This window comes from Helianthus annuus, chromosome 6 (genome assembly GCF_002127325.2).
Source record: "Helianthus annuus cultivar XRQ/B chromosome 6, HanXRQr2.0-SUNRISE, whole genome shotgun sequence".
NCBI lineage: Eukaryota > Viridiplantae > Streptophyta > Magnoliopsida > Asterales > Asteraceae > Helianthus > Helianthus annuus.
Window position 1 is genome coordinate 24,293,075 of NC_035438.2, and position 19,131 is coordinate 24,312,205.

General features: G+C 38.6%; 1 protein-coding gene and 1 long non-coding RNA gene across 2 annotated transcripts; one reads left to right on the forward strand and one right to left on the reverse strand.

The window, feature by feature from the left end:
* Window positions 1–8,395: 8,395 nt before the first annotated feature.
* On the reverse strand, window positions 8,396–10,070 carry LOC110865023. The gene is made up of 2 exons (XR_002550307.2): window positions 9,934–10,070; window positions 8,396–8,968 (listed from the first exon to the last, which is right to left on the reverse strand). It is a non-coding gene; the product is annotated as an uncharacterized LOC110865023 (long non-coding RNA).
* Window positions 10,071–12,945: 2,875 nt separating this feature from the next.
* Window positions 12,946–13,728, forward strand: LOC110944538 (mucin-2-like). The gene is made up of 2 exons (XM_022186199.1): window positions 12,946–13,066; window positions 13,184–13,728. The coding sequence occupies exons 1-2, from the start codon at window positions 12,946–12,948 to the stop codon at window positions 13,726–13,728; spliced, it is 666 nt and encodes a 221-aa protein (XP_022041891.1).
* Window positions 13,729–19,131: the final 5,403 nt, after the last annotated feature.

The window sequence follows — 19,131 nt, forward strand, 5'->3', positions numbered from 1 at the left end:
TTCCTCTTCCTCTGAGAAGGATTTGCACCAGACATAATGAGGATAAAGAAAGGTTAAACGAAAGAATTCAGACAAAGAAAGAAGGAAAGATGAAAAAAATGGAGAGAAACAAACTTCAAAATTTCGAAAAGTGAGGAAGAGGGAAGAAACCGCCTCTTATTTATACCCATCGCATTTAATGCGATGGGTAGTGGGCCGTCAGAGCCTAAGAAAAGCAAGCAATAGGGGAGCGACACGTCAGAAGAAAGAGAAGACGCCACCTATTTTTTTTCGGGAGCATGGGTAACAGGGCCTGACGACGTGACAGAAAGTAACTAACGTGAACTGAAAAGACGTCTGTTCATCTCCGACAAGACAGGGACATCAGACAGTCACATCAACATCTTCCCCAAGAAAACGAAACTTCTATTATAAGGAAACAATAAGGGCCATGCGCCATGCGTCCATTTGGCTCAACTTTTTTAAGTCGCCAAAAACCATGCGTCATGCGTCCATTTGGCTCAACTTTTTCAAATTGCCAAAAACCATGCGCCATGCGTCCATTTGGCTCAACTTTTTCAAGTTGCCAAAAACCATGCGCCATGCGTCCATTTGGCTCAACTTTTCCAAGATGCCAAAAACCATGCGCTATGCGTCCATTTGGCTCAACTTTTTTAAGTTGCCAAAACCCATGCGCCATGCGTCCATTTGGCTCAACTTTTTCAAGTTGCCAAAAACCATGCGCCATGCGTCCATTTGGCTCAAATTTTCCAAGATGCCAAAAACCATGCGCTAGGTGTCCATTTGGCTCAACTTTTTTAAGTTGCCAAAACCCATGCGCCATGCGTCCATTTGGCTCAACTTTTTAAGTTCCCAAATTCCACGCGCCATACAAGCCGCCATAAAAACCACTACCCTTATAAGTCCAGAATCCCTCCTAGACGATCAACTAAACTAGAAGGCACACTGGACTGGGGGGACTTGAAGAGGTATGGTCCCAATTCCCTGCCTACATAGCAGGGACCACACCTCCTTTTCCGATCATACATGGCGCCCACATCAGCAAAACAATCCATAAGCTTCTAGAAGCTTCTGGAAAATGCCAATGTGGCACCAAAGATGCTCCATCCGACAAAAAGGACAACACGTGTCACCAGTTGCAGAACGCCACATAGGCCTGCGACAAATCAGGGGGCAAAGCTGACAACACCGGTACGAGGTTTCCAGCATGGACGAATGTAAGCGCGCCACGTGTACCACTACACCGGCTATGGCAGAGGAGACCAAGAGGATATTCCCCTTGGTCGGACAGCTGGCGCGCAACCACAGCTGGCACAACTGCTCCTCCCTCCTTCACCCTTCGGCTATAAATAGGACCCTTCATCATTCAGGTTAAATCATCTTCTTGCTCTCTTTATTCACACACTCAACACACACAGTTTACTCTCCCTCAGAACAATACTTATTCTCACGCCGGAGTCTGGTTAAGAGGGAAACCCCCATATTCCCCTCTTAACGAGACTAACGGTGTTGCAGTTTTGCAGGATCTTGGTCATTTCAGCGAGTAAGAAAGGAGATTGAACCCACAGAAGAAATAACCCCACGGATTAATCTCAGTGTTAACCTGTGTTTCATCAGTATATGTCCGTTGTCACTCTAATTTAAGATTTGCAGATAAAATCTGTCAAAAAGTTGAGAAAGGCGGAGAAGTGATCAGTCAAGGACTAAAACAGTGACATTAAGAAAATAACCAATAATTTTTATATAAATACAACTTTTATAATAAGTTGAAAAAAAAGGGATCGAGATCAAGCTCACTGCAAATTAGTTGAGTCAAAATATGTCAACCTAGGAAAACCACATTAACATTAACCTACCTTAAAAAGTAGAAACAAAAAACTTTCAGTTATACTATTCTAGTACTTGACATGATTAAACGCCACATCAAAAGTTCCTAATTTCGCCGTTATCCTTTAAAAAAACAACAATAATGCATTGATAAGAACCCAATATATCATTGATCAAAGGTAATATGTCAATCGCTAACAATCGATTCGGGAAACATCGACCGATTAACTCAAACATGAATAAAAAACATAGCTAGCCTAGCTTAATACACAATTGACCTGTGCAAAACGAATTTAGAACAACACGGATCATTCAGCACTAATTCGTCGATGAAATAGGGTAAAAAAGAGGTGAGAGAATCAGTGGCGGATCCAGGATTTTTTTTCACTGGGTTCACTTTTTTGATACTCCAGTTTCATATGTCTGAACATAAAAGATTTCGGGTCCGTTCGACGGTTCGAATTGAGTAAGGTTCGTCACATAATAAAAGTTCGATACAATAATGAAAAGAACATCATTATTAGAAATTTAAAAACACATAATCTAAAATACGAATGTCTTAACGAGTAAACAAAACTACTTAAAGTTGTGCCTTACTGCCTTACGAGTTTTTTATCTTTTGAAAACGTTGCATTACACTCTCGACTACACACCCATCCAAAATCCAAAAATCCATTGAATGGCTAGACTTGGTCCAAAAACAACAAAACAAACCCAAGAAGTTAAAGTAGATCGACTGGATAAAGTAGAATTTTTATTTCCCCACCAAGCAACATATACCACACATCTAAGCGTAGGGTACAACTAATTCAAGCAGCAGCACCATATTACAAAATTCCAACCCAGGTATGTTTTTAGAAAGTGCTTTATGGGAAAAAAAGAGGTGCTTGGTAGGGAGTGGTCGCTGGGAGAGGGTGAAGCTAAATTGGTTTTACATTTTACAAAAAAGGAACAAAGAAAAACAGAGAATCAGGATTCGAACTTGGGATGTCACAGTTGGAAACATCACCTGGAACCAGCAGATCACTAGCCATTTATTATTATGGGTTCACCCAAAATTTATTTATGGGATCCTTTTCAATTTTCTATATACGTTTACACTATAAATTATAAATCGAATGGGTTCCTAGGAACCCGGTGTTTGAACATAAATCCGCCCCTGGAGAGAATACCTACATAAATATCATATAGCGGCGGTTGTTGTTAAAGAGAATGGAGGGAAAATAGAGAGAAGCCCTGACAGTTTTTCCGTACAGCGGCAGCGGTGGCCGGAGAGTGGTGGTGGTGGAGGTGCTCTTTTTTTTCGAACACCAGCTTTTTTATTAACAACAAAACGGTCCCACTAGTAGGGGGGGGGGTGGGGGCACTATTAAGGGGGAGCAGGTGAATGGTTAATGTATGTATATTAAATAAATTCAAGCGAATTCCTCGATTTCCATATTTGTTGCACATCGTTGTCATTTGATTGCAATCTTTTTGTATGGAACACGGTGAATAAATTAAAAGAGAATTCGTTTATGTGGATCGAAGAAAGATCAAAGATGGCAGGTTTTGTTTGGGAGATATGGAAGGATTTTAATGTTAAAGATGTCATAATTTAATTGTTTGTTTCGTCATCGTTTTTATTGTCTGTATTTGTACCTTGAGTTTTTCAGCTCCGCTGGCCCTTTTTCTATAATCATATAATCTTTACCGTTCAAAAAAAAAAAAAAAAAAAACTAGTTTACGCTCTGCTCGTGTTGCAGAGCGGTAAGCGGAATATTTCTCAGTTTAATAACATGCACGCATGTGTTTCAGTTACTTGTACATACTACTCATAACACGATCTCAATAAAAATTAGACATAAATAAAAATACGTTTGTCAAAGAATTTTTGTTTTAATAAAGTTTTCGAATTATAAAGTAACTTCATTAAAGTCCAAGAGTAGTAGCGGTTGTCCACCAATAGCTAACGGTCACTATTCCCTTAGGTTGATTCGTGATGGTAGCAAAAAGAAAAAGCTAAAAGATGAAATACTAAAAGTAGAATGACTAAACATGTACACTACCAAAAGTTAAAGCAGAGGGACTAAACACGCATATAAACAAAGTTAACCAATAAAAAGAAAGTTTTCTTTTCTAAAAACAAAGGGGCTAAACACGTATATTAACGAAGTTGAAGGTTTAAAAGTAAAATAAAGAGTTAAATGTCATTCTAGTCCTTGTTGTTTGGGCCATTTTGCCAATTTAGTCCAAAGGTTTCATTTTTTGCCTGTAGGTCCAAAAAGGTTTCACCGTTGCCATTTTAGTCCACTGGGTTAACTTTATCTATGATTTCTATTAACGATAAGGGCAATTCGGTCATTTTATATGTAATTTTGTTAACTAGAAGGACAATTCGACCATATAACATGACCAAATTGCCCTTCTCGTTAGCAGAAAAAATAGATGAAGTTAACCCAGTTGACTAAAATGGCAACGGTGAAACCTTTTTAGACTTACTGACGAAAAATAAAACATTTTAAGCAAACTGGCAAAATAGCCAAACCACATGAACTAAAATGGCATTTAACTAAAAAAAAAACAACAATCAATTAATATGACATTGTCAATAGAATATACAGAGTCATGTCAACGTTGAACAAAGACTACTTTTTTCAGAGATGCTATGTAATCATCAAATTTAACATACTGCGAATATAGATTAGATATTCTTGGATCATTATGTTGATTACGTTTTTGCATTCTTTGACTTCATATTACAAATAAAACATTCAGGGCCTACTTTGTTCTTTGACTTCATATTACAAACACACTTCTTTGACTTCATATTACAAACACAACAATCATAACCTTCAAAGATGATTCCTCTAGCAAAGGTCTCAGGTTTGAATCTTGCTTCCACCGGCTGTCATTGCCTCTTGAATCCAGCCCAGTTTAAGCTGCGGTTTACCCAATCCCTTTGTGGAGACGTGCAATGGATCAATCTGCTTTACTCACTGTGTGATGTTTCAAATGCTAATTGATCATCATCAGCCAGGTAGACAAGTAATTTGATAGTGGTGTAACCAGCCAAAGAGTCCAAGTCAGTGTCACAAGTAATAAGCAACAAATCTTTATCTTCATCCTCGTATTTTAGCTTAAGCTTTTGACCCTTTAGATTCACCCTTTTTGCCACTTCCTTTTCCAGTTCTACCAACCCGGATGAAACAGAAAATGGGAACTTTATAATATCACCTTTAAAACTCGTTTTCACTGTCAACAGCCCAGTGTCCGAAGCATGCCCCACACTCCGCGGTAAAGACTGTTGCAAGTGTTTCTCTGACCATAATACTTGTGACAGCTTTGGGTTGGTAACAAAATCGCTTATTTTGCTATGCTTTGGCACGGGCCACCTGAATCTCCCATGCTCCCGAACAAAACGCTCCAAAGTAGACGTAGTAACTGAAAAAGAGCAAACGAGACCAAAGTTATGAGTATGTTCATTAAAATAACCATCATACACAAGTAAGAGGACTTGCCACCAAGAATTTGGGCGGTTTGATCTAGCAGTTTTCCAACATGTTGCTCGACGGCCTCCATTGTCACTAAGTCTATCTTACGTTTTCTGTTTTGTTTTGTTTTATCTCCTGCATACTTATATTGTGAGTGATACCACATTCCTTTGTAGTGGGGCGAATTTGTTTGGGTGACCGCTGGATTGTCTGCTATCCAGAAGTGACTTCAACACGCTGCTTCAACGTTTTATGTTGAATAAGAAATTTAATAAAAAGATGAAAATAAAAAAATAAATAATTTTATGTTAATTAAGAGATATAATAAAAAGATGAAAATAAAAAAATGGGGTAGGCTAAATGTACCCCCTCTTATTACTTTTTATACCTCCTTCCATAAAATCACATTAAAACTTGTAATATTTACCCCCAATACAAATTATCATTTTAAAAAATATTCTCTTTGTTACAAAATAAATTCAAAAGTGTAAAAAAAGATTACAGACTGTTTTTTTTAAAATGTTTTTTAATTTTTATTTAAAAAACATATTTTTTTAGAAGTTCTCAGATATTGTTTTTAAAGACACTTTTCAAATAGTATTTTGATTATGCTTTTTTATTGAACATCTTTATAAATAAATACTAACATTTTTTATAAAACAATAAAAAAAGTTTTGAACTCTCTATTTAAAAAAAAAAATCTATATTATGTTTTTCCCTCGTTTAGTTTATATTTTAAAAATCTTACTTTATAATTTTTAGTACTTCAAATGTGTTTATAAAATAATTAACAATTTTATTTATTAAAAAGTAATAAAGTTTTTTCTTTTAAAATAGTGTTTATAGCCCTAGCACATATTAATCATTCAAACCATCTACAAATAAACAATAGGTACTAAATAATTTTATCAAACTATAAATTAACAATCTATATAAGTTCAAATTTAATTAGTGTAAGGAGTATGTTATAAAGAAGTTAAAAGCAGTTTAGGACTTGCGATCGAAGTGAACACTTTAAAAAATATGTTTTTTAAATTAATATAAAAACAAACAAAAATTTTGAAAAAGAAAACGTCTACAATATTTTTTTACACTTTTGAATTTGTTTTGTAACAAAAAAAATACTTTTAAAAAATATGACATGTATAGGGGGTAAATATGATAAGTTTAAATGTGATTTTATGGAAAGGGGTATGAAAAGTAACAAGAGGGGGTACATTTAGTAGCCCCCTTTGTAAAATTGATTTAAACTTAAATAAAATTAGGTGTTAGTACCCAAAAGTTTTACATTGATAAAATTAAAAAAAAATGGAAGGGTATTTTAGTTATTATATTGATAATTTTGGTGTTAGTACCCAAAGGTGTTAGAAAATTGAAACCATAAAACCTAAACTTGTTAAAAAAAATTAGTACTCAAAGGTTAAACTAGCTATAAACCATAGGGTTCATCTGTGTAATTAACTCAAAAAGTTATTATCCTTATCTAAATTATATTTAGTTAAACTATTGTTTAATAGGGAAAACAATTAGAAAATAATATAAGAAGCCACCAGATATTGACACATCTAAATTGTTTTTTCATTTATTCTATTTTTCTTTAACTTTTCTGGTATAAATTTTATTACAAATAAAGTTATATTCAAAATAGGATATTTTTTAAGGTATCATAAGCTACAACAATTGCATGTACCGTACTATTACTAACCGAATCGATACCAAAAACAATACTACCAAAAACAATACTGGTGGTATTATCGAAACCGGAACCACTATTCGTATTTATGGTTTTTGAAACTTTACTTTTTTAATTTTCTTTTAGGTTACTGTATCGAGTGCCGTTACCGTATCGAACTGAACCGATACCGACCAAAACCGAATTCCAGTCGTATCACATGACAGAATCCCGCTAGCATAATTTTAAGGGTTATTGGATTTTATCACCCCAAACTATCAACTATTGGCCGCTGCCACCCCCAACTATCACTTTGACGTCCGTCACCCCCAATTTAACACTTACTGTGTTCTGTCACCACGTCATTAACTAATCAATCACTTTTGATCCTGTTTCTCTACTTTTGGGGGTGTCATAGGGATCTTAAGAAGGTTTTAGGGATCTTAGGAGACTCCCAAAAATATAGTAACATGATCAAAAGTTAGGGATCAGTTAACGACGTGGTGACAAAACACATTAAGTGTTAAGTTAGGGGTGGCAGACGTCAAAGTGATAGTTGGAGGTGACAGCGGCCAATAGCCAATAGTTAGAGGTGATAAAATTCAATAACCCTAATTTTAATTGTATAGAGATAATGGAGAATGGAATTGTGTTAAGCTGAATTCTAATTGTGGCTAAAAACACTTGGCAAACTACATCATCCAAGGTAGATTGAATATCCGAAAAGGATTTCTTGTCTTTTCTGCCTCCGATTCCAAAGGCAACAAAGTTTTCTCTTGATCTGTATGCGTCTTACCCATTGACTTGTTACGAGTTGCCATTGCCATTGCTGACCACTTCCCATTGCTTCATTGATCGCACAACTAAGGCCCACCGGCCCAAGGCGAGAGCTTGCAGCTCTTATACCAACTAATAGATTCGGTTATAAGGCCATGTGTAGTCATAAAGCCCCTTTGGGGGCGTTATGCGACAAGTGGTGAAATGCGTAAGAGAAGAGCTTTATGGGCCTTTATATCACAAGAGGGTGTAGCGGTAAGGGGGTTATATAAATAACCCTGCAATTATAGATACATGTGTGTATATATATGGGGGGGGGGGGGACAATGTGCAGAGAATTCATCTTCCACCATGCCGCGAACATCATCACGCCTTCATCCAAAACCCACCCCATAGCGCCGCCTGTTTCGGTGTGGTGGGCGCTATGGGGCGCCATCACGCACAAATTCTTCTCCTTTGCGCCCCACTACGGACAGTCTAAGAAGGAATCAAAAAGAAGAAATGAAACAACTAAGGTCTGCCTAATTGTTAACCACCAACTTACAGAACAGACCCTGCACTATTATCATTGACTATTTGGTCTACTAATTCTCAATTACATGTAACAACAAGGCTCACCAATAAAAAATCAAACTAATTACCAGAATTAAGAAAATGACCTCAATAGATTGAATGAGAAGATACAATTAATGGGCCTCCTTTATATAATGAATAGGAGCCTCTAAACTGCTACAACAGGACATTGCAAACCAACTGTAGTAGCCTAACTAACTGCCGACTGACTGTATACACTCTAATATAAACCATCAAAAAGCCTTCTCATATATTAAGTTAATACTGTTACTGCCTAAAGTATCTAGAGCCAGCTTCAAGTCGACATCAAAACAAATGCATATCAATTCGTTGTCTTCATCAATGTACTTTAGATGAAACCCTTGACCATCTAACTTAAAACTTTTAGCAACTTTGCCTTCCAATGTTGAAAGTTTATCAAAACGAGAAAATGTGAACCGTTTCGTAGACTTCTTGAAAGTCACATTCGCTTTCAGAGTGAAGTTATCACAAATGCTCTCTTTACTCGAATAGTCAGCTTCAGAAGTATCTGCCACAACCGACCCTGAATCGGATGAATCCATCTTGTTTACAGACAAATCCGTACCTGAACCCACTTCTATGATCACTCGTCACCTAATTCAAATCCAGACACAGCCTCAATGCTCTGCTTCAAAGTTTAAATCAAGTTCAGTACACATCCTTATCACTCATAGCCAGTTTTTTTATAAATTGAAAAAAAAAAGGCAAATCAAGCTCATTGCATATTACTATAATCGGAATTTGGATATTCATGTGTCACTTAAATCGCTATAAGGCTAGCCGTAGTGGGCTAGCGTCCCATCCACCTCAACATGGAATATCCCAGCCAAACCATTACAACGCATTTGAGAGGAGCGACAAGGGGTTCACCCCCCTCCCCCCCCCCCCCCTTCTTTATCCCCTTAACGAGCGTTAAGGGTTGGGGGTGTGGGGCCAAGTCACAATCAAACCATGTTCTCCCATTTCTATAGAAAAGGATTAAAAATTATTTGTGATTTAAAACACCATTGGCTTCACGGCGATGACGCGACTGTAATTTTTACACGTTTATAGTTAGTTAACCGTCAAGAAAATGTCAAACCTATGAAAACCAAGTTAACCTACCTTAAACACCATCTAAAAGTACAAACAAAAACTTTCAATCATACTATTCTAGTAGTACTGTACATGATCAGATGCCACATCAAAAGTTCTGATTTTGCCCTTTATCATCAAAAAATAAACAAAAATTCAATAAATCAAATGTATCAAAAAAGGTAATACGTCAATCGCTAACAATCAATTAGCGAAGCATCAACCGATCGACTAAACATGCCTGATAAGTAATGTGTGGTTTTGATGTTATTATTAATAAACAGATAATTTACATCGAGATAGTTGGTAAACGGGCAACAAGCTGCGCCGCTACCCCTTTTTGAATAGCAAAACTAAGCCTTTTAAAAACTACGTCCATAGATCTCGGGGTCATAACATTACTATGCATGACCCTTTGAACTCGACTAAGTAGGTCCACAGCCTCTGGCACACCGAATTCCAATTCAGAATATAGAAACACACGGATCACTCGATAAATTAGGGTAAGAGAGATACCTAGATCATATGGTTGTTGAAGAGAATCGGAGCGAAAACAGAGAGAAACCTAAACCCTCCTGGGGGTTTTTGTATGGAAGAGGTGTTTTGGCCTTTGGGAAGAGGACGATAGGTAGTGCGGGTTCGTACGCATATCACTGTCAGATTCTTTCACTTGTTTAATTTCAAAAAATAAATTTACTTTTTAATAACTATACAAGGTAATGTTTAATATTTAATCAAAAAATAAATTTATTTTTTAATAACTATACAAGGTAATGTTTAATATTTAATATAATAATAAATTATTTAATTTCCTATTTTTTAATCTTTAGATACAATTTTTTATAGTTACATGATCTTTATCTCTACGTTTTTTTAACTATAAACATTTATAGTTACATGATCTTTATCTCTACGTTTTTTTAACTATAAACATGTTGGAAGGGGCGTGCCCCATGTCCCCATAGTTGTTCACTACATATACAGACTCATTTACTCTCAAGTGAGTCCAAATTCCCATCAGTCGATAGTAAGTAAAGGGTTCGGTTTACAGGATACTGGACCTGCTCAGATAAAAAGAAATAATTTCAGGAGTAACTATCATTTTGATTCCTGAGGTTTGGTCACTTTTTTCACTTTAGTTCAAAACTCAAACTTTTTGAATCTGAGTCCATACGGTTTCAGTTTTATTGCCATTTTGGTCCAAAAGTAAAATCAACTCAGATTTCTCAAATAAAATCTTAGTATTTTATCATTTTCCTCAGGGGCAAAATGATCATTATAAGTTTTATTATAACAATTATTAACTAAAATAATAAAATAAAATATTGTGCTTTTTTCATTACAATCTTCACCATTGCCCCAAATTCATCTGTAAATTTCATCATTACACACACATTCTTCAGAATCATCGTTTTCTAACCCTAGCTATCTCCAAATTTGGGGATTTTGTTAATTGAACATGTAATCAGGTGTAATTAAAGGTGTTTTATATGCGCCGATTGATGGAAACAACAGGTGTTAGCGTTAATCCGACGAATTCCGATAATCATGTGAATAATAATAATAATAATAATAATAATAATAATAATAATAATAATAATAATAATAATCAAAATTCATCGAATGTTTCAAACCAGATAAAGATTGTTCCAAGATACAATCTACCCTCTTTTGAAAGAAAAGCAAGAGACTTTTCAACATTTTCAACATCATCAACATCCAAAGATTCAATCTTTGGATCTTCAAGGGTAAGAACTGAACTTGTATAACTTTTCTTGAAATGAGTATTCTTGAATCCATATTTTCTTGACAAATTACTTGTTTTTAGCACATGGGTATTGCTTGTTTTCACAGATTATGATGATGGATGTTTCTGGATTGTGACCATATGTGTTCTAATTTGGATGTAGCTAGGGTTAGAAAACGATGATTCTGGTGAATGTGTGTGTAATGATGAAATTAATAGATGAATTTGGGGCAATGGTGAAGATTGTAATGACGAAATCATAATATTTTATTTTATTATTTTAACTAGAATTATCCCCCGCCGCAATGCGGCGGTGATTCATTAGTTATATATCATGTTAGATGAAAGGCAAATGTTTCTCACATGACCACGAGCCTATGTGTAAAACCAAGAAAAGAATAACTAAGTCGATCTCTGACTCGCACGTTACGAGAAAAATAGACGCGCTGCGACGGACATGCCAAGCAGGAAAAAAAAGATGAAAAAACGTTGAACCCACACGCACGTTGCGGCGTGTTAACTCGGAAACTTAGAACGACACGTTAAACGGAGAACTTATGAAAGATGAAAAGTATATAACAGACTAAAGTTGAAAGTAAAAAAAGTGTTGAGATTAAATTGCGAAAGATGAAAAACTTTGTGTTGAAAGTAAAAAAAAAATTTAAAGGGGTTAAATTGCAAAAGATGAAAACTTTTGAATTAGAAGTGAAAAATCAAATTAATCAAAGGGGTTAAAATATCAAAGATTGAAACTTTAGACTTAAATTGACAAAGATTGAAACTTTAGAGTTAAAAAAGAAATCCATTTAGATTATGAAAACTAAAGAGATAAATAGATTTAGTTAAATTGATGTTTAATATTATTATTATTATTATTATTATTATTATTATTTAATTTAATAAAAGAGATAAATAAAAAAATAAGGGTGAGAAATTGCGAGAATGACACGTGTCCAAAAAGGATTTTTGTTTATTAGTATAGAGATTAATAATTGTTATAATAAAACTTATAATGATCATTTTGCCCCTGAGAAAAAGGACAAAATACTAGGATTTTATTTGAGAAATCTGAGCTGATTTTACTTTTGGACCAAAATGACAATAAAACTTAAACCACAGGGACCCAGCTTAAAAGGTTTGAATTTTGTACTAAAATGACCAAACCTCAGGGACCAAAATAACAATTTACTCATCTTTTTTTTATTAACTTCACCCTCTTCTATTCAATACTACTTCAGCTTTTATAAAAAAATTATATCATGAATCTATTTCGACCACCTTTCGGCGTTCCGTCTAGACCCGACAACCAAACTTCATATCGCCCGAACACCACTCAACCGCAACAGTTCTTCAATTCCAAGAGATGAACCCGAGTATATTGGCGTACGCATAAATACTAGGCATGTCCCCGCAACCGTTCTTTCACGGTCCACGCGGCTTTGCATCCATGGGCAAATGGAGAAAAACGTATAATTTTTGTCTAAACCGATCGATTACCTCGTAAGAGACGCGTTGATCATAGCGGAAATGCGCGGGCAACAAATCCGTGACAAATACGGACTTTAGATTTTATGTTTTATTTTTTGCATTTTTCTTTTTTTTATTTTTTATTTTTAGCAATGTAATTTTTTTATTCAATGAAATATTATTCGTTTTAATTTGAAAAGAAAAACAAAAAAAGTAATTGGGTAATCAGTGGTTGGGGCATTATGAGACATTATACCACTACATCAATTTTAAACAAATGCCACATAATGCCCTAATGCTGACAAGACCCCCACATGACGGATAATGCCCAGGGGTGGGATATTATATTCACTTCCCACTACACTTGGGTAGTGTTTGGTATGTGGGATGAGAGGTGGAATGGAATGAACTATTGCGATAGAATGAAAAAAAAAAGTGTGTTTGGTTGGTCAACGTTTGGAATAACTGATTACATAACTCATTTCATTCCCTCAAATTCATTCCATCCACTCCCCCTGTTTTTTTCTACTCCATTCCCTCTCTCAGCCTAAGTCATAAACACCGCGCATCACCTTCACTATCTACCACCACCACCTGCCGTCGTCACCACCTGCCACCAACCTCCGCCGACCACCACCACCGTACTCCGCTGCCAGCGCCGCCCGCCGCCACCGCCGCCCGCTGCCACCCGCCATCGCAAACCATCGCCAACCACCACCACCATCCTCCGCTGCCACAACCCGCTACCGTCGCCACCACCATCGACCACCATCGCCGCCACCGCCACCACCGACCACCGCCACCCCGACCACTACCGCCACCCTCTGCCGGCCACCACCACTATCCTCCGTGGCCACCTCCCGCTACCGTCGACCACCACCACCCACCGTCGTTGTCGCCACCACCATCAATCACCATCGACGCCACCCGCAACCACCAACAACTGCCACCCCGGCCACTACCGCCACCCTCCGCCGACCACCACCACCATCTTCCGCGGCCACCACCCGCTACCATCAACCACCACCACCCACCGTCGTCGCCACCAGCCACCGCAGACCACTACCAACCCCGACCATCGCCGCCGCCACCGTTAACAACCGTCACCCACCAACCACCGCCACCCACCACTGCTGTAACACCCCGTGTTTTCGAATGTCAAAGTCAAAGTCCAGTTTGACTTCTTTGACTGTAATTAGTCTATTTTATGTTTTATTATTTGTATCATGTGGAATAAGTGTTGTTAATCAAAGGAATCGAAGTAATCGAATGTTTAATCGACATGAAACGCTTTACGACTGTGAATAGTAGGAAGTAACAATGCGATAAAGTCAAGCAATCAATAATCAAGCTCATCGAATCATCACTCGAACTCGAAACTCAATTATGTGACTTTGGTGTTATTATACGTGTGTGTGTGCCTTGCGTGTTACCTGTGCGTGTTTACTTTATGTTATGCGTGGTGATCAATCGAATCGAAACTCGAAACTCAATCGAACTCAATCGAAATCGAATCATGATAATTGGTGGAGAAGGGGCAGTGCAAGATGTAGATGCTTGTATGTAGATATAGTGGTTGGGATTAAAAGTAATTTGAATAGGAAACTCTATCGTATTCGTATCGTCTTCAATTGGAATCGAAATATCAGAAATCGTCGCACTGAACGCTCAGCAGGCTGTTGATCGATCAGGTTCCTAGCCGATCGAACAGCCCAGCCGATCGGACGGACTGTCCGATCGAGCAGGCTGTCCGATCGGGATGCCTGGCCGATCGGCCAGCTCTTTCCCCTTTTGGAAGCCTATAAATAGCCTTGTCATTGTCATTCTTTCCACTTTTGGAAACTCTCTGACCGACCAGCTCGTGCACCCCTTCTTTTCTCAGATTTCTCTCAATCCCGGTAAGATTTCATCTTAAATCTTATACGTTTTTTTATCTATGCACACTCCTACACCTTTCTATCTTTCAAATCTTAACTTTTAACCGTGAAATCATCAAGATCTAAGTGTTCTAGGATGATGTCATCATGGGTTCTTGAAGAACTTCATGTTTTGGCTTCAATCCACCAAGAATCACTTAGATCCAGCCGATTTCCACATAAATAAACAAAGATCTGTTATAGATCTAAACATTACACGGTGTAAAGGATTGAAAGAAGGGTCTCCCAACTTTCTTTCAACTCTTTTACACTCAATGCCTTCAAACCGGTAGAAACGGAGCTTGAGCCAACTCACTAATCATTCTAATAAATGGTGTGGTTCAAGATTTGGGTTCTATCTATGAGGTTCACCGATTTCGGGTTAAACTATAAACTCCGTTCCGAACCGTTCACCGGCCGGACTTGGGTGATTCCTGTCCGAGCAAGGAAAACGAGTAAGAACGAAGGTTACATGGTCCAACTCGTTGTTAAAATACTTCGATATAACGTCAAACCATCAGAACAGCCAAGTGTTAGACACACAGGCCGACCAGGTCAGGATGCTGACCGATCGGACAGGCTGTTCGAACGAACAGCCCAGCCGATCGGACAAGTCAGCCGATCGACCAGGCCAACCGATCGGCTACACATGGCCCCACACTTTGACAATTTCATGAAGTCTAGTGTTGAACGAAGAGCTGTTCGATCGAACTACGATTTGGGTTGAATTACTCTTCGGATCATGAGATACTATGCTTCAACACTTAATCGATTTTTCAACTCGTTCGACGTATTGGAGTGCCACCCGATCGAACATGCTGTCCGATCAGGTGACATCCTGCTGAGGACTTACTACTGAAGTATCTAACCGATCGGTTAAGCCGGCCGATCGAACGGCCCGTTCGATCGATCGACCTGAAAGGTAAGAACACTTCAATGTTCTCAAATACTACAACGAAAACTTCAAAAGGACAAGCCATCATACACAAACACATCCTACTCAAAGGAAGAAACAATCCACTCGAACAACCCAACCGATCGAGCCTACCGGCCGACCGAACAGGCTGTCCGAACGGACTGTCAAACCGAACGAACAACCCGTCCGATCGAAACTACCGTTCGATCGACCAGGTTGTTCGACCCATCAACACTTGTATTCGTTTACGCGTAACTCATCGTTATACTATCAAACTATTCAGGCTAACCCTACTCTCAAGCGCTCCCTTCAATCCATCAATCGCTGTGAGTATACCCAATCCCTTTTTGCTTTAGCACTTTTGGGTGTTACATACGTTACTTATCTAAACCACAATCGAACACACTACTCAACTATTTAAAACGCTAACCGTTCTGCATGTATTACGTGACTAAATGAATGCTTTTTGTTCTGTTTACACGTGGAAAGCTGTCTACCTGCCTTAACGACGATAGTACTATAGTTTGGACTCAGCACCCGTTCATGCGGGGGTTGTTAAGGACCATTACTTGCATGGATTACGGTGGTAATCATGTATTGCGAACTGCCTTGGGCAGTCAACCCGCAGTCATTGGTATCGATAGTTCCATGTCGATAATTAACATGCTTCGTTTTCCTCTGTGTACGTGCTGGTTATGCGTAAACTATTTCGAACTCTATATGCTATTGTCAAACTTGTATGCTCACCTTTACATTTTATGTATTGACTTTATTTTAACGTATGTGACACGCAATTAGGATGCTTATCTGCTAGGAAGGCGAGCTTAGAATAAGCGTCTAGAGCATAGTTGTCTATAGATCTTGCAGATCGAGTCTCTAGAGGCATTTGAACAATTATTATATTTATATTTGAATCTGAGTTGTCGGAACAGGACATTTGACTAATTGTTATCTGTAATAATTTATTTTACTATTTGGGATACGGTATGGGACGTATTATTTAAACTGAATAGTAATTATAGTTGTTGTGGAAACTTCTGGACAATCTGTTTCGCTCTGTGCCATGCCCCGATGATTCCGCCATCGGTTGGGGTGTGACAGATTGGTATCAGAGCCATAACTATAGGGAATTAGGCTAGACACGACCTAGTCCGGGTCGCTGTCTTAGAGACCTACACTATAGTTAGGAACCAACAGACCAAGCTTAAGTGCTATATTCTATTATTCTTCGCTATCACCGCACTCGAATTTTCCAAAAAGAGTCAAGCGATTTAGTCGAGAATAGGTGTGAAAGCTGCAAACTCTCGACTGAACTGCTTGGTCAATACTAATTTTATCAAATTTATCAATGATTTCCTCATTATTTTCGATAACGAACGAGGAGAATTATACCAAATCAGGAGTGAAATCCATATTTTGATGAATAATCTCCTCGATTTTGTTAAAACAAGGAAGAAGTTGCTAAGCTAGGGGTGAAACCCAAACCTTGGCAACTTATTCCAACTTTTACTCATCTCACCAAAGCCTCGACGGACTCCAACGACCTGAACTCACAAGTGTGACCTAGGTAATACGTGTTGAATGCCCAAGAATCGAGGCAGAAACGCGATCCCGAAAGTTGAAAAGTGACGACAAGTCTACTGCGGATAGTCGAATCGCTTTGGGTAGTCGATGTCTAAATAGCCGCAGACAATCTATTTCTCGATTTTATGTGTTTCGATTTTGAGCCCGCAACTGCCGACTCTGATGATTCGTCGATTTTATGTGCTTTATGTGTAATTACCTGTTTATGTGTTTGAATTTTTGGAAGATTATTTGATTTTGCTATCACTTCGATCAACACACACGACTCGCATTGCTATTCTATCTCAATACGCTAGCAAGTCGCTACAAATCTAAACGACATTATGTTACGATATATGCTTATACTATACTCGACTTGCTATACGATTATACTATAACTACTCGATGTATTATATGCGATCGCTATATTCGAATACTCGCAAACTTTGAGGTAGTCAGGATATTGTATGTGCTTCTGAGTGTTGATAGGAGGATTACGTGATAGTAACTACCTCTGTGATTAAATAGGAATGTGCTTCTATGTTATGTGTTTCTGTGCTCTACGTGCTTATGTGCTTCTGTGACTACGTGAATCTGTGACTATGTGCTTGTGTATTTATGTGATACATGTTTCGACGTGTTCCTGAGCTTTAGTAAGTAGTAGACGTGTGAGGCGAGATTCGATTTTGATGTGTTTGAGAACTACGACGATGTCTGTTGCAGACCATGTCGTCATCTGGACACCGAACCCCTCTTACCCGCCAAGAAAAGAGAGACCGTCGTCTTGCTGCAATCATCGCCAAGCAAGTGGCAAAAGCTGTGAGTGATGTCTATGAAAACATCAGCAAATCTTCTGAGGAGTCGAGAACCGAAGCTCCTAAAGATGCTAACAAGACTGTTTTCAGCTTCAAACAGTTCAAGGCATGCGGACCAAGAGAATTCACCGGGGAAGATGGCCGTACCGCCATGTTTCAATGGTTTGATTCGGTTGAAGTCACTCTGTGCCAAAGCGGCTGTCCTGAAAATCTCCGTACCCTTAATGCGACCGGTGTCTTCCAGTCCCAAGCTGTAGACTGGTGGACGGCCGAACGAAACAAACGCGGGAATGATACAGCTTATGAGCTGACTTGGGAAGAGCTGAAAGCCATCATGATGGACGAATTCTGCCCTCCCCATGAACGCCAAAAGCTGGAGGACAAGTTTTGGAACATCAAGCAGAAGGACGGAGACAACGCTGCCTTGACTACTCGCTTCAAGCAGCTTAGCATTATCTGTCCCGATCAAGTCAAGACGCCAGACATGGCCATCAAGAAGTACATTCGAGCTCTACCTGATTGTGTTGCCAACTTTGTTCACGCCGCCAAGACATCATCAATTGAGGAGACCTACTTGCTTGCCGCCGAGATCAATGATAAGAGGGTAAAGTCTGGTTTCTAGGATAAGCCATCCAAGTCTTTGCATCAAGCTACTACTGCACCAACCACCGACTCCACTGCTCAGCCATCCAAGTCATCACGCCGAATGGTGATCTATTATGTGTGTACGGTGAAACTGCTTCGAAAGGTCTCAAGCTCATGTCTTGTATCCAAGCTAGCAAGTATCTCCACAAGGAATACAGAGCTTTCTTGGCCAACATTGTAGTAGCGGAGAAGGAAAAGAAAAAGAAGGCCGAAGTCAAAGACGTTCTAGTGGTTCGTGAATTTCCTCAGGTGTTCCCTGATGATCTTCCTGGACTACCGCCAAGTCGAGACATCGACTTTCGTATCGACCTTATTCCTGGAGCTAACCCTGTTGCCAAAGCTCCCTATCGACTCGCACCATCCGAAATGAGGGAACTCTCGAACCAACTCCAGGAATTACTCAAAAAGGCTTTATTCGCCCGAGCACCTCTCCTTGGGGTGCACCAGTCCTTTTCGTTAAAAAGAAGGATGGGTCGTTCAGGATGTGCATCGATTATCGGGAATTGAATAAGCTAACCATCAAGAACCGTTATCCTTTGCCTGGAATCGATGACTTATTTGATCAGCTGCAAGGTGCCAAGTGTTTCTCGAAGATTGATCTACGTTCAGGCTATCATCAATTGCGCATTCAAGAGGAAGACATAC